The sequence below is a fragment of the Gadus chalcogrammus genome, chromosome 1 (assembly GCF_026213295.1).
Source record: "Gadus chalcogrammus isolate NIFS_2021 chromosome 1, NIFS_Gcha_1.0, whole genome shotgun sequence".
NCBI classification, from domain to species: domain Eukaryota; kingdom Metazoa; phylum Chordata; class Actinopteri; order Gadiformes; family Gadidae; genus Gadus; species Gadus chalcogrammus.
Genome location: NC_079412.1, coordinates 16,419,482 through 16,442,563, shown reverse-complemented (window position 1 = coordinate 16,442,563; position 23,082 = coordinate 16,419,482). Strand labels below are relative to the sequence as shown.

Genomic DNA, 23,082 nt, shown 5'->3' with positions numbered 1-23,082 from the left:
TCTTGCATCATGATTGACGTGATGGACACAGAAGACACAGATGATCTCTACATGTTGGTAGATAAACAGTGTCTGGATGGCCTTTCTTGGGTCTTAAGAAACCGGCCAACACCTTTAAGTAATCAAAATACAAAATGACCATAGATTAACTTGGCTCAAATAGCAGTACAAAATACCAACATGTTATCAAACTACGTATTTCAAATAGATGTAGCTGTGATCAAGCCATCTCTGTCAATGATTAACAGAATAACCCGCAAAATGACCGTTGTGAAATCAAAAGAGGGGAAAGCAGGAGATATAAAGATCAGAACCCACACACCACAGAGGGAGTCAACTCTGCCGAAAGCAATGGCAGCCGACATGCCTGCAAACAAGGTATTTTTTTGATTATTGGTTTTATGCCTAACAAATTACTTCAACAGAAATGTTTTGAATCGTCCCAAAACGTTATCTTTAAAAAGTTTCATGTTATCTAAAGGGCAACAAAGATCTAACGATAGTTTTTGCATGTTAGGTCTAAAGTCAAGTTAAAATGAGTAACCTGTAGGTCATATCAAACAATTATGTTTAACATAATGTAAAAAAGCAGATACAGGCCTATGTCAAATATTGTACAAACTCTTTTCAAATAAGAAAATATCCCTTATGCATCCATCCAATGTATTTATCAATGTATTTATTTTGCTCATCTTTTCCCAAGAAAACGATGCCACCTCGGCCATATCTATTGGATTTCCATGGAGTCTCAATGACTCATTATTTCACAGACAACTGGGAGAAAATTCAAAACTTCCAAGCCAGACCAGATGATATCCTCATTGCAACATACCCAAAAGCAGGTTTGTGAGCCCAATGAGGTTTGTCATTGTTACTTGTGTAACTTGTGTCACTCTTGAGGATTTTCATGTCAATAAATGTATTTTAAGTACCTATCGACCAATTGAGACAAAGCCTATGATCCACTGGTGCTCTTGCATTCGCGGTATAATGACAAAATGGGTGTCGGCTGCATCACTTTATATCTTTGGGTAATAATATAACAGTACTGGTCAATGGAATTGCCAAAGAGAATGACACTGAAATCTTCAAGATCTCTCTCTCTCTCTCTCTCTCTCTCTCTCTCTCTCTCTCTCTCTCTCTCTCTCTCTCTCTCTCTCTCTCTCTCTCTCTCTCTCTCTCTCTCTCTCTCTCTCTCTCTCTCTCTCTCTCTCTCTCAGGAACTACATGGGTCTCCTACATTCTGGATCTCCTGTACTTTTCTCAGAAAAAGCCAGATCGTCAGACATCCACCCCTATTTATGAGAGAGTACCTTTCCTGGAGATTATGATCCCAAACCATCCTTCTGGTTAGATTTTGATTATTTTCATGTCAGTCTTTAAGGAAAAATAAAACTTATTTAAATTTTTCTATTTCATTATGTTTTGGCAACTCACATTCATAATGGATTTTTTTTTTTAATAGTGACGGTTAGCCATGTGACACGATATAGTCAGAAGTAGATTATGCCTATTGTTCCGAATGCATCCCAAATGTGTAATTCACAGAAATGTTAACTGTGAAGACTCTCAGTGAGTTAAAGAATTGTAAATCTTACCATTCAGGAACCGATCTGGCAGACAGTCTGGATTCTTCTCCTCGTCTCATCAAAACTCACCTCCCCATCCAGATGATTCCCAAGTCCTTTTGGGAAAAGAAATGCAGGGTACAGTATTCATTTAAAGTATAAAAGGGCACACATGAATCAATATACCAAACACTTAAAGTTAATGGTCTGAGCTAAGATAATTGTGCCAAATTGTGACATAATTGGACAATTTATTTTACAACAGATGTATTGACTGAGATAAATATTTTTAGTTTGTTGTTGACATTTCCATAAAATCTGTTACTTTGACAGATTATCTTTGATTTATATATTGATTTATCTTTGTGGTTATTTACAACAGATGCCATTGCCAATAAATACCCAACAATAACTGATAGCGATGAATATTGTTTAACAGATAGCGATGTTAATGCAGAAGTCCTAATGGGGGTTCTCTCTATGCAGGTAGTGTATGTGGCCCGTAATGCTAAAGACAATGCAGTGTCTTTTTTTCACTTTGACCGCATGACCTACGTCCAACCAGAGCCAGGAGACTGGAACAGCTTCCTACAGAGATTCATGGATGGAAAGAGTTTGTACATCACACATTTAAGCCAAATATACGTAATCAACAGAATATAAGCCGACAGTTACCTCTGCTTCACCTTCACTATAAGTGATCTGATTAATTCCTCTCTGGTTTTAGTGGTTTTTGGATCCTGGTATGATCATGTGACTGGCTGGTGGGAGAGGAAACAGTCCCATCCTAAAATCCACTACATGTTCTTTGAAGATATGGTTGAGGTAAGAAGTGTTTGTGTAAGAGCAGCAGTTCTTAACCACGGGTATGTGTTCCATACACATTTACTGAAGGTTATATATTTTCATCTTGGAACACGGGGGGTGTTCCAAGATAAAAAGATATAACCTTCAAAAAATGTAGTCAATGTTTGTTGTGCTAAAAGTGTGTGTGTGTGTGTGTGTGTGTGTGTGTGTGTGTGTGTGTGTGTGTGTGTGTGTGTGTGTGTGTGTGTGTGTGTGTGTGTGTGTGTGTGTGTGTGTGTGTGTGTAGGACACTGGACGAGAGATAGACAAGTTGAGCTCATTTCTCGGTTCAAATTCGACAGCCGCAGCGAAGGAACAGATCAGACATCTAGTGCAGTTTGATAACATGAAGAAAAATGACATGGCCAACTACTCATCATTTGAAACAATGGACTTTAAGATCTCTCCCTTCATGAGAAAAGGTACAACTTATAACTTTAAAGATTTAAGTTTATGATGTCCTCACTTTCGACTGACATTGTATACATTGCCGCTTTTCCACTGCATGGTACCAGCTCGACTCGACTCGACTCGACTCGACTCGACTCAGCTCGCATTTTTTGCGTTTCCACCGTGAAAACATGATATCTGGTACCTGAAGTGGCTGCTTTTTTTAGTACAGCCTCGCTCTAGGTTCCAAGCTAGCTGGGCCGATGCTAAAAGGTGACGTCGGCAGACGGCCGGCCACTGATTGGCCAGAGAGTGTGACAAAGCCATGAAAGCGACATGGCAACCATGCTGGTAACAGCCATAGCAGCGCCGCAGCCAACATATTCCACTTCTTCATCCTCTTCAAAATGCCAGCTAATAATAGTAATGTTTTCGATGTCCTCCATTGTTGTTATGTGTGTTCTGTCTATGTGTGGGTTGCGTAGGTGTTGTTTGCGTTGCGTACAAAAATACGTCACAGCCCTTTCGCGCAGCCGACCCCGCCCACGTCCAGGAGGTACTATTTTGCCGCTTTTCCACCGCACATGTAGCTCGACGCGACTCGACTCGACTCGACACGACTCGACACGACTCGACACGGTAGCAGCACGGAGCGTTTTCCACCGCAAATAGTACCTCCTGGACGTGGGTGGGGTCGGCTGCGCGAAAGGGCCGTGATGTATTTTTGTACGCGACGCAAACAACACCTACGCAACCCACACATGGACAGAACCCACATAACAACAATGGAGGACATCGATAACATTACTATTCGTGACTTCGTCACACTCTCTGGCCAATCAGTGGCCGGCCGTCTGCCGACGTCACCTTTTAGCATCGGCTCAGCTCGCTTGGAACCTAGAGCGAGGCGGTACTAAAAAAAGCAGCCACTTCAGGTACCAGATACCATGTTTTCACGGTGAAAACGCAAAAAATGCGAGTCGAGTCGAGTCGAGTCGAGTCGAGCTGGTACCATGCAGTGGAAAAGCGGCACTTGCGGTGGAAAACGACCCGTGCTGCTACCGTGTCGAGTCGTGTCGAGTCGAGTCGAGTCGAGCTACATGTGCGGTGGAAAAGCGGCAATATACATTGTATTTCACAGGGAAGGTTGGCGACTGGAAAAACCACTTCACCGTAACCCAGAATGAACAGTTTGATGAAGACTATAAGAAGAAGATGAAGAATACCACGCTGCAGTTCCGCACTGTAGTCTGAAGTCTGGCCAGTCTACTCTTGCATCATGATTAAACCTGAGTGACAGAGGAGGATATGTATGATATTTCTACAAGGACGAAGATTTAATGTGTCTTGTTGGCCTTTATATATTCCTAATCATAATCTTCATTCACAGTAAGTGTATTTGTCAAAAATGAAAACATCTGCCCTCAACAATAATATTTGTCATGATAAATGAATATAAAAATATGTGACATTGTTTTTAATTATATACTGTGCTCTCAAAAGAATTAATATAAATTAAATTATACTCAGAATAAAGCATACAGTAATCTGTAACAATTTTGGTGGCTACACTCCACCAAGGTGGCTTTTCTGAGCTCCTCCAACTAAAAGGACGCAGGGCGGTGTTGTTGAAAGCTGGTTTATGTACGGTTTGCAGATAATCAAAAATGACACTGGTGCTCCATGTTGTCATGAAGGAGACCTTTCCTTGAGTGTCTATGGAGACGTCTGGTTTAACATGTATTCAGCCTTCCAGCCTCAAAGTCAAATCAGACTCAGTCCAGGAGAGTCCAACGTCTATATTTGTTAACATTATTGATCCTGGTATATTATTCAACCGGTAGGGAGGTAGATGTCCTTTTCTCAAAGGCAGAAGATAATATAATGACCAATATTTTTGTTAAACCTACATTGTGATAAATCTTTACCATACTGATAAGCTCTGTCCAAACAATGTTGAAGTAGAAAGTTTCCAAGAACAAATCATCCATCAACAAGTTCATTCATGTTTTTTTTTTCTGTATATATCAATCGATTGTGGGTTACAGCTTCAAAGATAAACGACATGGACTGGATACCTTTTCCCCTCTCACCCTCATCTTTCCCCGCAAACTTACGCACTAGATTTTGTTCAACCCTTTTAAAATACTCTTATACTTCACCCGTACACTTTAAAATGTAAGCTTCTCTGAACACTTTATATACAGTATACCCATACACATGAAATAAAGTAAAAAAACTTTTATTTAAATGTATTTGTTCATTTATGAATCTTTTATATTTACATTACAGGTTTATCATCCGTCCATCATATTTACTATTTTATTTTATTTTTTAATTGTACTTGGCATCTCTATTTTCGCGAGTCTTCCTGCTGCTGTTGAACATCCCAACTGCCCCGTCTGGGATCAATAAAGTGTTATCTGAACTTATGAAGCTGAATTTACAGTTCTGCGCCAACACATTTGACTGCATTCATCCTTCCATGTAAAATGTTTCATGTATTGTATAAAAATAAAACATTATTTTATGATCGTGATTTAACAGCGGTATTGTACTAGTGCAGGTGTCAGGAGCCAAAGGCTTTTTTTTTCTGGGAGCCCTTACCATGTGGCTCCTGGGTATGCCAAACAAATATTTTTATTGATGAATATATTTTTAGCTTCATCCCCGAAAGGTGTCTCTGGGCACTAGCCAGATGGTTAGTCCGGCCTTGGATGACGTATTGCTCTATAGATAGGCCTAGCTTTAGACTGGTAAAAAAAGTTAAGTGAAATGTATAAGCCTTTAGGCATGGGCAAACATTTATGGTCAACTTTATTTAACTAACCGTTAACTGAAAACAAATAGCCTACATAGGCCTATGTCACATACTGTTTTAACTTTTTTTTGTTGACACACTCCACAATTGCTAATTAGCAACTCCCTGCAGGTGCTTATCCACACAATCAATCATCAGCGATGAGAAAAAATGACACATACAATACAAATATATACTCACTAAATGCACCGAAATAAATTACTAAGTCCTTGTGTGCAGTGGCGGTTTTAGGTACGGGCAAACCAGGCAGCCCGGGGCGGTATATTTGTGGGGGGGCGCCAAAGTCACATGGGGGGCGCCACGAGCAGTAAAAAAAAGAATCGCGCTGCGTAGCGGTTATCAATGAAGTACTGCATAACATTGTGTTGGGAATAGGTATTTTGGCGCCCCCTCTGGCTGCAGGCGGACACCTGCTCGTTGAGAAGGTGCCATGCGCAGACGGAATTAAACCCCCACTGAGGTCCGTAGGTTCTAGTGGCCGCTTGGCGCCACTGGTCCTCACTCCCTCTACACACCTGTCTGCAATCTACGATCACCGTTCCCTACTTCAGCCGAGGATCTCCCGGCTGAAGTAGGGAACGGTAGTAGGGAAGTAGGGAATCAGCCGGTGCCAGTTCGTCGTTTACCACTACTCAGTTAGTATCGGTCCTACCAGCGTTATCCTAAGTCTAGCCCGTTTTACCCTGTCCTCCAGTAACCCTTTTCCTCCGTTTGTAATTCTCCGTTCGTCACCCTGACCTCCTGTTGCCGAATCCCTGCCTGTCTGACTACCCGCCTATCGCCGAGCCCCTGCCTGCCTGACTGCCTGCCCATTGCCGAATCCCTGCCTGCCTGACTACCCGCCTACCGCCGAGCCCCTGCCTGCCTGACTGCCTACCTGTTACCGAACCCTCGCCTGCCTGACCATGGCTTGCCTAGCCCCGGCTTGTCGTTACTCCTTGCCCAATAAACCCAACTTCCTATACACCCCGACTCAGCTCCTCTGTGTCAAGCGTTTGGGCCCTCTCGTTCTCTAACCATAACAGTATTTGTATTTAAAAAACGTAGGTAAACTGACATTAACTGTAATCATCTCTGTCACTGAGAGAATCAAGCTTGAGCTGTTAACAAAGCCTATTTTGTAGTTAAATTGGATATTTACTTAATGCATGTCAAGACTTGAATGTGTCAGCAGGCTTTTATTAGTGCTTATCACTCAAGGCTAATGTACAGGGTGTGTTTTTTAACTGATTGTATTGTAAAGTTAAGCATTCTGTGTTTACACGCCACCTTGTATCCTCAGAGACTGAGAGGCAAGCAGTTAGAATTCTTGAATGTTAAATGTCCTGCATTGCTTCGGCCCACCATTTGCAATGACCTGGCTCAGTGGGGAAAATGGGACATATTTAAATGTTGCTATGCAGTAAGATTTCAGAATTATCAGTCTGCCTATCACAGCCACTATCTTTGCGAAGAATTTGAACAGCCTGCCTCAGTTTCTTAGTCCGTGAGCATGCGCAGTGGCAATTTAACAAAGAACAATAACTTGTAGATTGTTCCATAAGGAAAACAACAAGGCCATAATTGACCATCATAAAATGACCTCCTGGGATACCAAAGTGTATTATGAAGCTGGTTCTCCGTCTGTGGTACACCCTTTGTAAGGAATATTATGTTTTTTGAAGCCGTATTGATAACATTAATAATAATAACTATAGAAATGTTTTATTTTAAGCTTTATTTTAGCTTTGCTTTGATTTTGTTGGTTTATCTAGCTATTTGTTAACCAGTGTTATCTGTCCACTCCATTTATTATCATAAAGCCTGCCATGAAGGGAACAGTAGGGGCAGTCGACTCAACATCTGCTGCTTGTATATGTCTCCTGGAAGTGGGGCCCCCTTTAGATCTGCTTGGGGAATATGCAGGAAGCTCTGGACAATAGACAATAGTCTTCTGGAGAGGGGTGGAAACCGTTTGGCCCAAAAGTAATAGAAAGACGTATTTCATGTTATGGTCGTAATTCCTATCTCTATCAGCCTGTCAAACGTTGATGCAGTTATTGTGGTCACATGACAGTTGTGTAAACCAAAGAGAGGAAGGAAGGGATTTCAAAAGAACATAGAGAACGAAAACCAGGGGCTTGCAACGCTGCCAGAAAAGCTAGGGAGAAGAAATGGCAGCTGACAAGGTAATGTTTGGATTGAATGTTTCAGGCCTTTTCTGAATCCTCCCAGAGAGTGGTCTTTACCAAAAGTATCATGTTCTTTATGAGGTGAACAAAGATAGTTTTAGTTAGTTAGGATGTATTTTGACTTCAAGGCAAAGTCCAGTCTAGAATTAACCTGTAGACTTTTTAAAACAATTATGTTCAATTGCTGGACACTGACAGCAAATACCATGTAAAGTCCTGTGTCAAATATTGTTAAAAATATTTTCACATAAGAAAAAATATCCTTTTGGTATCCTCAAAATGCAACTATACATTTATTTGTTTTGTTGATCTTTAATTCAGACAATGATGCCGCCTCGGCCAAATCTATTTGATTTCCATGGAGTTTCAATGGTCCATTATTTCACGGACAACTGGGAGAAAATTCAAAACTTCCAAGCCAGACCAGATGATATCCTGATTGCAACATACCCAAAAGCAGGTTTGTGGACTAGAAATCAAGAGATCAGAGATTTTGAGAGTGGTAATTACATGGTTTAGTAATGTTTTTTTTTTTTTTTTTTCAGGAACTACATGGGTCTCCTACATTCTTGATCTTCTGTACTTCTCTCAGACACAGCCAGATCGTCAGACATCCACTCCTATTCATGATAGAGTACCTTTCCTGGAGATTACGTCGGTTCCAAACCATCCTTCTGGTTAGATTGTGAATATTTTCCAGTTCACTCATTTAATGAAAAATGAAATGCATTTAAACATTTTACACACGTCTTACCATTCAGGAACCGATCTGGCAGACAATCTGGTTACTTCTCCTCGTCTCATCAAAACTCACCTGCCGGTCCAGATGGTTCCCAAGTCCTTTTGGGAACAGAAATGCAGGGTACATTATTCATTTAAAATATAAATGGGCACACATGAAACAACATGCAATAAAAGTTTATAGTGCTCCAAAATTTGGCGAACATAACTTAAGTATTTTTTATTTACTTAAATAGCAGTATTGTGTATTATGAATAGAAGTAGTTTTATTATTTAAATCTGTAATGCTTACTTTTAAATTTACGTCACATGTATCTTTGTAGTTGGTTTTGAAAGATATCTTTGCCAATAAGTACCGAAAAAATACTGATAGCGTTCTTAGTGCAGAGTCCTAATGGGGGTTCTCTCTGTGCAGGTAGTGTATGTGGCCCGTAATGCTAAAGACAATGCAGTGTCTTATTACCACTTTGACCGCATGAATGTATGCCAACCCGAGCCAGGAGACTGGAACAGCTTTCTACAGAGATTCATGGACGGAAAGAGTCAGTGCCTCAAAATATACCTAATCAATAGAATAGGCCTTATTTTTCCTCTGCTTCACCCTTACTATAAGTTATCTGATGGATTACTCTCTGGTTTTAGTGGTTTTTGGATCCTGGTTTGATCATGTGACTGGCTGGTGGGAGAAGAAACACTCCCATCCTAAAATCCACTACATGTTCTTTGAAGATATGGTTGAGGTAAGTGGTGTTTGTGTAAGAGCCGCAGTTCTTAACCAGGGGTCTGTGTTACCAAGGGGTACTTGGAAAGATGAAGCATACACTAATAGGAACAATTGACCCACAGTTTATAAGTGTGTGTGTGTGTGTGTGTGTGTGTGTGTGTGTGTGTGTGTGTGTGTGTGTGTGTGTGTGTGTGTGTGTGTGTGTGTGTGTGTGTGTGTGTGTGTGTGTGTGTGTGTGTGTGTGTGTGTGTGTATGTTTGTCTGTGATTGATTGTTTCTGCACAGGACACTGGACGAGAGATAAACAAGTTGTGCTCCTTTCTTGGTTTGACCTCGACAACCAAAGAGAAGGAACAAATCAGACACCAATCGCAGTTTGATAATATGAAGAAAGATGACATGGCCAACTATTCAACTGTGGAAGTCATGGACTTTAAGATCTCTCCCTTCATGAGAAAAGGTAATTCAGACAATGGAAAAGATGAAAGTTTATGATGTCCTTTTTTTTGACAAACACCTTGTATTTCACAGGGAAGGTTGGTGACTGGAAAAACCACTTCACCGTAGCCCAGAATGATCAGTTTGATGAAGACTATAAGAAGAAGATGAAGAATACCACGCTGCAGTTCCGCACTGTAGTCTGATGTCCGGCAAGACTGCTCTTGCATCATGATTAAACCTGAGTGACAGAGGAGGATATGTATGATCTTTCTACAAGGACATACAGTGTTTTTCTGGTCTTTGAAACATTTGTATGTATATATATATATATATTACTATTTAGTAAGACCATGAGTCGTCCTAGACAAGCCGGGGTCACTAATAGTGCTAATCATAAACCAAATAATAGTCAGATATAGGGCTTGACCAACACAGCCTCTATTGTGGAAGCATAGGAGCATTCAAATGTTGGTTTTTATTATGATGGAAGTCATGTATTTTGTAATAGTAATTAATCGTGAAATTATGATTTGAGTTAAATCAGCAAATGTATATTTTCATGTTAGAATTAGAATGTTAGAATTAAAATGTATTACATAGAATACATATTTTCAAAATTAATAGGATATCTCTGCAAACCAAAGTGGAAAACCAACCAATGTAATGAGATGTTTCTTGAAAGATGGTTGCATGTGGCATCCTTAATTCAATGGCAGAAGATACTCTAATGATAACCTTATTCATTAAACCTTGGTGTAACTTCTGTAATTACAGACTAGCTTAGTTTCAAAAATATTGAACACAAAAGTTACAAAGAGTGGAACATATCCATCAATAATTTCATTCATGTTTATTTTTTACTTTCTGTAAGTAGAAAGTGATTCTTGTTAAAGGCATCAAAACGGCTGTGGCATACATGCCTATTCCCCTGCCACCCCACCATCTTATTTGACCCTCCTCTACGTCACATAAACACATTTAGTTTAATTTACTGAGTTTGGACCCTTTAAAAACATAAACCCATTAACTTGGAAAACCGCTCATTTTGCAGTTAGGCTACTCTATTTTTGCACGTCTTCCTTCTTTTGTAAACTGCCAAATGTCCCTGCCTGGGGTCAATACAGTTGAATCTTATCTTATCTAATCTTTACAGTTCTGCGTCATCACATTTGCAAAGATCCAGCCTCAGAGCAGCTCAGACAGACCACAGATCCTCACAGAGCTTCCTTCCTTTATTTATCATTCAAACTAAAATGTTTAATATGTTATATAAAAGAAAACGTTATTTTATGATCGGAGGTTTAACAATGGTATTGTACTACTGCAGGGGTCAGGAGCCGGAGGTTCTTGAGCTGGAGGCCCCTCCAATGTGGCGCCTTGATACGCCAAAGTATTATTTTTAAAACTAATGTTTAATGAATGTATCCTTCCTCAATATTCTTCAATCTAAAAATATGTTTGAAAAAACAACAATAAATATGTATTAATAAACAAAGAATTTCTCAAATGTTCAAATGTATCTCAGGGTTGTTATGGCCACTAGGTCTTATGTCATCCAGGTCTTATGGATACTTTAACATAAGCCCATACTCTTGGAATACAGCTCATTTTGCACTTCCTGTAATTTTCCCTCCCTTTATTTTTTTATTTATATTATCTATATAATACATATTCACAATACATTACGTGACATTACACTCTTAAGTATAGTCTACATGGGGAGGGGTCAGGGAGGGGTTCCTCTTTCACGGACGCCACCATGTCCGTAGTGGCTAAAACTCCCTTGTAGTGCATTCGTAAATCGCTCTAAACATATTCAGTCGATTAACCACTCTTTGACAGAAAGAACGAGGTCTACGCGTGTTTACTGTTGAAACGACGGTAGAAAAATTGTGCGTTTGCTCGTCTTTACTGAAAGCCACAAAATGATACAAAACACACAGTTTTACTCTTCTTAAGTGCTACAGCTTAACAGCGCCCTCTATAGCAACCAATGTCCTATGCATCTCTAATAATTATAAACAATGAAAACAAGTACACTCAACAGTTATTAAACTAAAATGCAAAACTATGCAAGACAATTAGTTAATCAATCTAATAAACAATCACTAAATATTAATCTAAATATATAATATCTAAATCTTAATAATATCTAAGTCTAAATTACAATATGGAAAAATGGCACTAACATTTCCGGCCCCTAATTGCTCATCATGGGGATGACAATTAACTAACTAAAACTAAAGAATAATTTTGCATTTTCTAATTTCCTTCTGTCCTCTTTCATAGGTCTAAAACAACATAAACAACCTTGACCAATCTTAAAGAGGCCCACAAGATAGGCAACTATGGAAAATAATAAAGTCCTAGATAATAATGTCCTTTATTGTCCATGAGATTCTTCCATCTCGAGCAGGAGACACAACTTATCTATGGGTCTCTCTAAGGTGCTGGTCTTTGTTTTGACAAGGACCTGACGGACAAACCCTTTGGCATCGGGGATTGTCTTCTCAACTTTTCCCATTAACCAGGGCCCTCTTGGAGCCCTCTCGTCCACGATTTGTACGATGTCTCCCTCTTTCACATTTCTCCTCTTCTCCAGCCACTTCTGCCTTTCTTGCAGTAGGGTCAAGTATTCTCTGGACCAGCGCTTCCAGAAGATGTCAGAGATATACTGCACCTGCCTCCATCTTCGTTTTGAATATAGATCCTTCTTCTGAAACACACCTGGAGGGAGTGCTGGTTTTCCCTTGAGCAGGAGAAGATGATTCGGCGTCAGTGGCTCGAGGTCGTCCACATCATCAGATGACTTGGTAAGGGGTCTGCTGTTGATCACTGCTTGTACTTCACACATCACAGTTTGCAGACGTTCATCATCCAGTGACTGGAGCTTCAGAAGGTTGGTAAGTATCTTCCAGACTGTTCTTAACTGTCGCTCCCAGATACCACCGTGTTGCGACCCGGCAGGCGGGTTGAAGATCCAAGTGACTCCCCTTTGCAGTAGAGCCTCAGAGATCTGGGACTGGTTCCATTCTTTCATTGTCCGGCGGATCTCGTGTTCTGTAGCTACCAGGTTCATTCCATTATCGGATCTCATAACCTCCACTTGTCCTCTTCTGGCTATGAAATGTCTCACTGCATTTATACACAAGGCGATGTCGAGAGAGTGCGAGATTTCTATGTGGACTGCTGTGACTGTAAGGCAAGTAAACAAGACTCAATAACGCTTGACTTGCACGCGTCCACGCTTTGCTTCAAAGGGGCCGAAAGAGTCTACACAGACGTTAGTGAACGGTGGATGGTCAGGCAGTAGACGATCAGGTGGTAGATTCGCCATCTTCTGTTCACTCACAGCAGCTTGACACTTCCGGCATTTCATACACTTTGAAAGCACACTTATCACCGCTGCATTTCCTTTGCGTATCCAGACCCTTTGTCTCAGCTGAGCAAGGGTATGGTTTCTCCCTCCATGTCCGATTTCCTCATGAGCGTTCCTGATGATCAGGGTCGTGATGTGGTGATCCTTGGCCAGGATAGCTGGATGCTTTGTGTGTTCTGGCAAGGCTGCCCGGTGCTATCTTCCACCAACCCGGAGAACCCCATCTTGGAGGAAGGGATCCAGTTTCATGATAGAATTACTTCTCTTGATCTTTTCACCTTTCTGCAGAGCGCAAAGCTCCTCAAGGAGGTCTCTAAATTCAATATCTGCTGGAGAGTACAGCTTCTTTCGTGTTCTCTTGTAAAGGCAAATGTGGGGTCTAAACATAGGCAATCACAAATGCAAGCATTCCTGTGTGTGTCATGGTGAATACAATTCAATAGACATCAAGTTTTCATCTGTAGCTTATTTGTTTCAAAATTTGTAGTCAAAACCCTTTTTCATATAGGAGCCAGATTGGATTTGGGGTCCACATATCCAATCATAAATATAAATATTGTTTTGTGTTTCCCGTAGCCAGAAAAGGTAAAATATATATCAACCTTACATTTGTATCTCATCTGGTTCAAAATATGCAGCCAAATCCCTTTTCAGGTGGCGGCCATATTGGATTTGGAGGATTAAGGGGTCCAAATATACTGGATCATAAATATAAACATTCCTATGTGTTTCCCATGATCAATTAAGCTAAAAAAGACAATCAAGTTTGTATTTGTAGCTCATGTGGTTCAAAAGCTAAAGTGAACCCTTTTCGGGCAGCGGCCATATTGGATTTGGCCGTCATCTTGGCCCTGAGGGTCGCTGGCTCCGGCGCCCTAGCTAAATCCTTTCAGTATGACCTGAACTACATCTGTGCCAAATTTGACACTTTTAGATGAATTTTCGCGAAATGACCTATTTATGTGCTTAATTCCCCCAACTAATTCTGTTGTCTATGGCGCTTTTCTACCGGACCCAGCACGCCTCAACCCAGTAGTGAGGGTGCGGTATAGCCCAGCTCAGTTGATTGGAGCAGAGTGGAGGCCACGTTGACTTGATAGCAAAAGTCTGGCTCCCTTGGTGTACATATCATTCATGTCAGACCTATTCAGAGAATGAGATACAGTAAGTAAATAATAAAAGTAAATGATAAGCGACATTACAGTCATAGTATTATGTTCAGAAAGTTAGGTCAAACATTGATAGGGTGATAATGCAATAGGCTCTGCCCACCTCTGCAAACTCATGGTTTAGGTCATCGAATGTTACCTAATCCAAGTGGGGGAAAGTAAGGGATTCCAGCAACAAAACCCATCGAACGCAGAGGAAGAAATCAAGTGGACTAAGACCTTCAGGAGAAGCAAAACTAGGCTGCCGACATGCCCGTAGATAAGGTAATTTGGGAATTGTTGGTTTTTAAGCAATAGATGACTAATAGGCTGCAGAGATGCTGTGCAATCAACCAATATTTAGCATAAATGGCATGTTATTTAAGGGTAACATAGATCTAGTAGATCACATTTAAGTTAATTAGTTGAGTTACATTACATACATTCATTACTTTTCAAAATTCGGGTCAAAGTTATTAACTGTAGCCAATAATGGTCAACTCGATGTAAAAGGACGGAGGTCAACAGTAGCCTTTATAGGCCTAAAAAATATTAAAACATGGTTTGAAATTCCTTTAAAGAAGAAAATATATGCTTTTGGCATCCTCACGATTTTTTTTTTCGTCTTTACTCAGACAACGACGCCGCCTCGGCCAAATTTGATTGATTTCCATGGAGTTTCAATGGTCCATTATTTCACGGACAACTGGGAGAAAATTCAAAACTTCAAAGCCAGACCAGATGATATCCTGATCGCAACATACCCGAAAGCAGGTTTGTGTATAGAAATCCAGGATATTTTGAGTGTGGTAATACAAGTTTTAGTTATGTAATGTTTGTTCTCTGCTTTTTCAGGAACTACATGGGTCTCCTACATTCTTGATCTTCTTTATTTTTCTCAGACACAACCAGATCGCCAGACATCCACCCCTCTTAATGATAGAGTACCTTTCCTTGAGATTACGATCCCAAACCAATCTTCTGGTAAGATTGTGATTTTTTGATGGGCAAAAATATGACGTAAACCATTCTCTTTTTCAAATTCATTATAGAAACTTCTTCAAATTATTAAAGGATGGCCATGCGTTAGCCTGATAATATTTCTTAATGAAATAGTCAGAAGTAGATATGCCTTTCTTGTGCAGTATATTTCAATTGCCTTATTTCATTCACAGTAGTACCAACTGTGAATACTGTAAATAGGTTAAAGAGCAGATTGGTTTTCATCTTTCCATTCAGGAACTGATCTGGCTGATAGTCTTGATACTTGTCCTCGTCTCATCAAAACTCACCTGCCAGTCCAGTTGATTCCAAAGTCCTTTTGGGAACAGAAATGCAGGGTATTGTATGTTTGCATTCAATGTTATCTTCAAAGACACCCATAGCACAATATGCAAAACACTGGAAGCTGAAGGTGAATTACCGGAGCAGCTTAATTGGCCACACATTTGGGCAAATGTATTAATTAAATGTTAACTAAGATTTACTCAATTGAATGTTCTACTTTTTTGTGCATTTAAAAACGATATATATTTAAATCAACATCGGTAATAATAACTTTTATATTTATGTAAAGTGAATATGGTTTTATCTTTGTAGCTATTGACAAATTATACCTTTTTCAATAAATACAAATAACAAACATTGGTTCATATTCTCTCTTTGCAGGTAGTGTATGTGGCCCGTAATGCTAAAGACAATGCAGTGTCTTATTTCCACTTTGACCGCATGACCTGCGTCCAACCAGAGCCAGGAGACTGGAACAGCTTCCTACAGAGATTCATGGATGGAAAGAGTCAGTGTAAAACATAATAAAGCAAAAATAGACACCCAAAATAGAATAGGCCAACATTTACCTCTGCTTTACATTCAATATAAGTTATCTGATATTTTCCTCTCTGGGTTTAGTGGTATTTGGATCCTGGTATGACCATGTGACTGGCTGGTGGGAGAAGAAACAGTCCCATCCTAAAATCCACTACATGTTCTTTGAAGATATGGTTGAGGTAAGTGGTGTTTGTGTAAGAGCAGCAGTTCTTAACCAGGGGTCTGTGTTACCAAGGGGTACTTGGAAAGATGAAGCATACACTAATATGACCAATACACCCAGGGTTCATAGGGTTACAGTTTTTATGTGTTTGTGTGTGTGTGTGTGTGTGTGTGTGTGTGTGTGTGTGTGTGTGTGTGTGTGTGTGTGTGTGTGTGTGTGTGTGTGTGTGTGTGTGTGTGTGTGTGTGTGTGCGTGTGTTTGTTTATTTGTTTGGGCACAGGACACAGGACGGGAGATAAATAAGTTGTGCTCCTTTCTTGGTTTGACCTCAACAACCAAAGAGAAGGAACAAATCAGACATCAATCACAGTTTGATAATATGAAGAAAGATGACATGGCCAACTACTCAACTGTGAAAGCTATGGACTTTAAGATCTCTCCCTTCATGAGAAAAGGTAATTAGGTAACGTGAAAGATTAAAGTTTATGACGTCCTTACTTTTGATTGACACATTGTATTTCACAGGGAAGGTTGGTGACTGGAGAAACCACTTCACCGTAGCCCAGAATGAACAGTTTGATGAGGACTATAAGAAGAAGATGAAGAATACCACGCTGCAGTTCCGCACTCTTGTCTGAAATCTGGCCAGGCTACTCCTACATCATGATTAAACCTGAGTGACAGAGCAGGAAATGTAGGATCTTTCAACAAGGTCGTAGATTTACAGTGTTTTGCTGGTCTTTAAAACATTTGTACATATATATATGTAAAACTATTTAGTAAGACCGTGAGTCATCATAGAAAAGCCGGGGGTCCCTTATAGTGCTATCTATAAACCGAATAATAGTCAGATATAGGGCTTGACCAACATAGCCTCTGTTTTGGAAGCATAGGAGCATTCGAATGTTGGGTTTTATTATGTTGGAAGTCATGTATTTTGTTATCGTAATTAATCGTGAAATTATGATGAGTTAAAATCAGAAAAAGTATATTTTTATGTGAAAAATTTAAATGTATTACTTAGAATACATATTTTCAAAATTAATAGGATATCTCTGCAAACCAAAGTGGAAAACTAACCGATGTAATGAGATGTTTCTTCAAAAATGGTTGCGGCATCCTTTTCCAATGGCAGAATGTACTCTAATGACAACATGTTTCATTAAACCTTGGTGTAACTTCTGTAATTACAGATTAGCTCAGTTTCAAAACTATTGAACTATAAAGTTTCTTAAGAGTGGAACATATCCACCAATAATTTCTTAAATATTTTTTTTTCTTTCTGTAAATAGAAGGTTGTTGTTAAAGGCATCAAAACAATGCATCAAATGCTGTGGCAATGCAATACATGTCTATTCCCCTGCCACCCCCACCATTTCATTAGACCCTCTTCTACTTCACATAAAAACATTTAGTTTAATTGACCGACTTTGGACACTTTAAATACATAAACCCATACGCTTGGAATACAGCTCATTTTGCACTTCCTGTGATTTTTCCTCCCTTTCATTTTGCACGTCATTCTTCTTTTGTAAACAGCCAAATGTCCCTGCCTGGGGATCAATACAGTTCTATCTTATCTTATCTGATCTTATGAAGTTGTATTTACAGTTCTGCGTCATCACATTTGCAAAGATCCAGCCTCAGAGCAGCTCAGACAGACCACGGATCCTCACAGAGCTTCCTTCCTTTATTTATCATTCAACCTAAAATGTTTAATATGTTATATAAAAGAAAACGTTATTTTATGATCGGAGGTTTAACAATGGTATTGTACTACTGCAGGGGTCAGGAGCCGGAGGTTCTTGGGCTGGATGCCCCTCCCCTGTGGCTCCTTGATACGCCAAAGTAATATTTTTAAAACTAATATTTTATGAATGTATCCTTCCTCTATGTTCTTCAATCTAAAAAATATGTTGGAACAAAAATACAACAATAAATATGTATTAATAAACAAAGAATTACTCAACTGTTCAAATGTACCTGAAGGTTGCTATGGCTACTAGGTGCTGGCTCGGTCACGCCTGACGATAACAGTTATAGCTTGGTCACGCTACACAACCAAGTCATCAGATAGCTGTACTGTTCACACTACAAGTTCAAATAAATTTGATGATGACACTGCAGAACTTTCTGTTTAAACACAACCATACATTAAGGCAACACCGGACAACAAAGAAACAATCTGAGCAGCTTTGTCATGGGAAGACAAATCGCTAGCTTATTTTTCCAACACTCCTATTAGACAAGAATATAACATGTAGAACCACTAGGTTGGCTGTGATAGCCCATTTGCACACATTACATTCTGAAGTATTGTAGGGCGCCGCTGACCGCCTCTCCGCCGGCTGCTGCTGCTGTCATTCCCATCGCTAGCCCACGGACCACCTTCAAGCTCCCACGATACGCCGGCATCACAACCCTGGAGCCGTACCTAGCGCAAGTTGGGCTGGCTGCAGCGAATAAAAATTGGAGCAACCAAGACACTGCTGCCCACGTTGCTCTAGCACTGGAGGGGAAGGCGCTGCAGGTGTTGCTCGACCTAACGCCCACCGAGCGACTAGACTATGTGGATGTGTCGAGGAACGCCATTCACCTCGGCATGGAGACGCTGACCCTCCAGCGCCGTCAAGGGGGGAAGGTAGGGTGTACACAAGCCCAGCTGTGTCCACCAGGCGCTGCACCACCTCCGTCTCCGCCGCCTTGTCCGTCTACGACAACAGCGACCTCCGTGGGGGCTAAGACTCCCCAGCCCCCATCTTCAGATGATGACAACGCTATCCAGGAACTATACTAGCGGAGCAGCGAAGGACTCGATGCTCAGCAGAGCCAGGTTCTCTTCAATGCTCCCGCCACGTTTGACAGACTTATGGAGAGGGTTCTGGCTCACGTTCACAGAAAACAGTGCGAGGTCTACGTTAATTACCTTCTGGTCCATGCCAAGGACTTCAAGCTGGCTCTGGAGAACCTCCGCCAGGTCTTCCAAGCCATTCAGGGCGCAGGCCTGCATCTACACCCCAAAAAGTGCAACCTGCTGCAGCGCGAGACCAGGTTCCTGGGCCATGAGCTGTGGCCAGAAGGCGTGGCTACTATGGCAGCGTGGCTGCCATAGTGGAGGCGGTAAGGAACTGGCCCATCCCCCGAAATGTCAGTGAGGTGCGCAGCTTCCTGGGGCTCGCCTCATACTATCGACGGTTCGTCCGCGACTTCGCACCAATTGCCACCCCTCTACACCGTCTCACGGACAAAGGGAGGGAGTTCAGCTGGGAGTACGACTGTGCAGCCGCCTTTGCCCAGCTCCGTGCTACTCTGACAACCGCAACCATCCTGGCCCTTCCTGACCCTGGCCGCAGCTTCATAGTCGACACTGATGCTAGTGACGTGGGACTGGGGGCAGTCCTGTCGCAGGAGAGAGCAGGGGACGAGAGGGTGATGGCTTACTACAGTCGCTCCTTGTCTTGCCCCGAGCACAACTACTGCCTCACCCGACGTGAGCTCCTGGCAGTGGTTGAGGCGTTCAGACACTTTCGCCCCTACCTCTACGGCCAGTGGTTCCTCCTGCAGACAGACCGCGCTTCCCTGACCTGGTTGCTCAGCATCAAGGAGCCTGAGGGTCAGGTGGCCTGGTGGTTTGAGGCCCCGCAGGACTACGATTTTGAGATCCAACACCGAGCTGGGCGTCTGCACAGCAATGCAGATGCCCTGTCCCAACGCCCCTGTGAGGACTGCAGACACTGTGAACGCCAAGAGGAGTGAGATGGAGCTACTCTCCAGGTAGCTGCCACAGGACTGGTCGGGCCAGATGAAGGTTGGCTGACTGCCATGGAAGACCAGGAGTGCCAGGCAGCACAGGACAGTGACCCCACACTGGCCAGGGTGGGACAGTGGGTTGACAACCAGGCACACCCCCTCCCAGCAAGCTGTCCCTGCCTTGTCCGTGGAAACCAAGACCTACTTCTCCGAGTGGGCCACCTTGGCACGGTGGGATGGACTACTCTACAGGGTCTGGCGTGCACCAGTCTGGGGGAGAGATATGTGGCAATTACTAGTGCCCATGCACTGGCGCCAATGGGTGCTACATGCGATCCACGGTTCGGTGGGGGCAGGAAACTATGGGGTGGCCAAGATCCTCAACAAGCTGCACCAGCGTTTTTACTGGCCTGGTTGCAGGAAGGACACAGAGCTTTTCGTTCACTGCTGTGCCTCCTGCACTTCTAAGAAGGGGCAGACTGGACGTTCCCATGCCCCTTTGCAGCAATACCAGGCGGGGGCCCCCATGGAGCGGGTTGGGGTGGACATCCTGGGCCCATTCCCCACCACAGATAGCGGGAACTGCTACATCCTCGTGGCAATTTACTATTTCACTATTTCAGTGAAATAGTTTCACTATTTCACTATTTCGGGGCACCTCAGGAACTGCCCAGCGGTCATGGGCGGAACTTTGAGGCTCAAATCTTTGCTGAGGTGTGCAAACGCATGGGGGTAAGCAAGACCAGGACGACGCCCCTCCACCCCCAGAGCGACGGGCTAGTGGAGAGGTTCAACCGGACGCTTGCCACGCAACTGGCTATCGTCACCTCACGACACCAGCGAGGCTGGGACCGCCACCTACCCCATGTCCTGTGGGCACGGGGTGCACACCAGCCACACTTATGTTTGGAAGACAGCTGCGGACGCCTGTGGACATAGCCTTCGGTAAAAAATGCGGCAAAAGCGGGGGTATGACCTCTGTTGCCAGGGCCGCTCCTTTGTGCCTGGGGAGAAGGTGTGGGTCTACAATCCATCCCTGAAAAAGGGGGTCTCTCCCAAACTGACCAGACAGTGGGTGGGGCCCTGTGAGGTGCTGGAACAGCTTTCCGATGTTGTTTATCATGTGTCCGTGGACGGGTGGTGGTGTTACACAGAGACCGTTGGCACCCTACCGGCTCCGGGCGGCTGGATGTCCCGACACACCCAGCTCACCCAGCACTCACACCGACAAGTCCTCAGACTCAAACAGACAGTGGGGGGTTGGGCATGCGACACCACGGGCTCACAGGCGGCGGTGGCGGCCTCCCCGTTGCTATCAGGACTGTGTTGTCGGCTGAGGACAAGCGAACTGGTGGGGGGGGCAATGTAGCGCCGGGGCTATGTTTGTTGTGTTGTTTTATACCATTAAAACATGCTATTGGTTGCTGATGTGTTCCCATCATGCTTTGCTTTAAGAGGACAGTTGAAGACGGTTAAGAAGACAGGAAGACAGTGAGTGAAGAGAGTTAGTGAAGGTGGTTAGTAAATGTTAAGCTCTCGGTTAAGTTAGGTCTTGCTGTACTCTTGGAAAGTTACAATAAGGTCACAGAAAGAATATCACGCCGCTGCTTTTTGATATTCGCCACAGTATGTTCTACATGGGGAGAGGTTCCTATTTCACGGAGGCCGCTATGTCGTATCACCATGATTCTACAGTAGCCAAGAACGGACAAACAGCTTGAGATAGAACCAAAGGAATGGGCTTATAGTTTTAGGAGTGTGGCGTGCTATCCCCATGACTAAGACCCATTTGTGATTATCTTTTAGTAGGCCTACTGTGGTTGTGTAGGAGCATTATCATAGTCGATGTTGCATAGGAATTTCATAAATCTATCAAAGATTCTCATCACTTGGCTACTTGCTGCTGTCGTAGGCGATTACATAATTTTGGAAGTACCTACTTGCACCTTACACAATACAGGCTAGTACAGTCCATCTTAGTTGTGGAAAGGGAGGGGAGAGTTGATTCAGGTTGTTGCAATCTGCAACCTCAACTCTAGTGGCCACCTCAATTAAACATTGTTGCGATAACACACCAAACTCTATGGGCCCTATTTTAACGGTCTGAAACGGTCCGCAAGTGAGAAGCGCCAAGCGCAAGTAGCTTTGTGGGCGGTTCTACGGCGATGTCGCTAGTTTACCGGCGCGAAAAATGACTCTTGCGCCCGGCGCATATCTAAAAGGGTTGGTCTGAAATATTCTAGTTACCCGTATGCACACACATACACACACGCGCGCCCGCATTCATTCATTCTTTTTAACACTCACTCGCGGTAAAACAATGTTTTCTCACGATCAAATACTCATCAATCCAAAAAGTTATGGGCATGTACACAATGTCTGTGTCAAGAAAATATGTGTTTGCTGTACGATGTTTGCAGATGCATTGATTTAAAAGTACAACTTATTACCGCTGTATCAGCTGTTCTTTCCCAAATAATTTACCAAGAATGTGTGGCTAGGTAGATGAGAGAAGCAAAGTGTATGTGCGAGGTGCACAAGCAACATCATGCATGCGCCCTTAAAATAGCATCCGAACAACGCCACGGACTTTAAACCAGGTATTTCCTGGTTTGTGGCGCAAGTGGTTTCTGAAACGGCAAGATAGCTCCAGGGAACGTTTGCGCCAGAACACTCATCCCTCTTTCGCCGAGCCGCCCCTTGGGGCGCAAGATCATTCCCTAATTTACCGACGGGTGGCGCAGGAGGGAAAAGAAAGCTCTGCGCCAGTTGCAAACTAGCAACGACACATGCGCCAGTGATTAAGTCAATTGCGCCGGATGCAAGATAGGGTCCTATGTGTTAAAAAATAAGTTCAACGCCTTCTTTCAATGTTTATGAAAGAACATCCTTAAACCGAGATGTTTGTCCTGAATATCCTGTTAAACAAAACTTCTAGGGTACTTAAATAAAAGATAAAGTGAACAGAAATAAAATGGTTCTCGGAGGAGGTTCTAAGGACTCCCCATGTGTTATCCCCATGGTGAGGACCCAACCCATAGCAACTTTATAATGCTTTTTTTTAGCAGGCTACAGTAGTTGTGGATTGACTAGTGGAAATAAGCAGCTGAATA

At 42.5% G+C, this 23,082-nt stretch overlaps 3 protein-coding genes across 3 annotated transcripts; all 3 read left to right on the top strand.

Moving 5' to 3' along the window:
• The first annotated feature begins 22 nt into the window (after window positions 1-22).
• Window positions 23-5,305, top strand: LOC130384481 (cytosolic sulfotransferase 3-like). Its single transcript, XM_056592693.1, has 8 exons — window positions 23-378; window positions 704-842; window positions 1,221-1,349; window positions 1,606-1,706; window positions 2,055-2,181; window positions 2,296-2,393; window positions 2,662-2,836; window positions 3,946-5,305. Exons 1-8 carry the CDS (start codon window positions 181-183, stop codon window positions 4,056-4,058), a joined length of 1,080 nt encoding a protein of 359 aa, XP_056448668.1. The 5' UTR covers window positions 23-180; the 3' UTR covers window positions 4,059-5,305.
• A 2,237-nt stretch (window positions 5,306-7,542) lies between these two features.
• LOC130391340 (cytosolic sulfotransferase 3-like) lies at window positions 7,543-11,174 on the top strand. The gene is made up of 8 exons (XM_056601424.1): window positions 7,543-7,793; window positions 8,118-8,256; window positions 8,342-8,473; window positions 8,558-8,658; window positions 8,953-9,079; window positions 9,180-9,277; window positions 9,547-9,721; window positions 9,793-11,174. Exons 1-8 carry the CDS (start codon window positions 7,779-7,781, stop codon window positions 9,903-9,905), a joined length of 900 nt encoding a protein of 299 aa, XP_056457399.1. The 5' UTR covers window positions 7,543-7,778; the 3' UTR covers window positions 9,906-11,174.
• A 3,229-nt stretch (window positions 11,175-14,403) lies between these two features.
• On the top strand, window positions 14,404-18,338 carry LOC130391332 (cytosolic sulfotransferase 3-like). Its single transcript, XM_056601411.1, has 8 exons — window positions 14,404-14,514; window positions 14,865-15,003; window positions 15,085-15,213; window positions 15,469-15,569; window positions 15,898-16,024; window positions 16,138-16,235; window positions 16,500-16,674; window positions 16,745-18,338. Exons 1-8 carry the CDS (start codon window positions 14,500-14,502, stop codon window positions 16,855-16,857), a joined length of 897 nt encoding a protein of 298 aa, XP_056457386.1. The 5' UTR covers window positions 14,404-14,499; the 3' UTR covers window positions 16,858-18,338.
• Window positions 18,339-23,082: the final 4,744 nt, after the last annotated feature.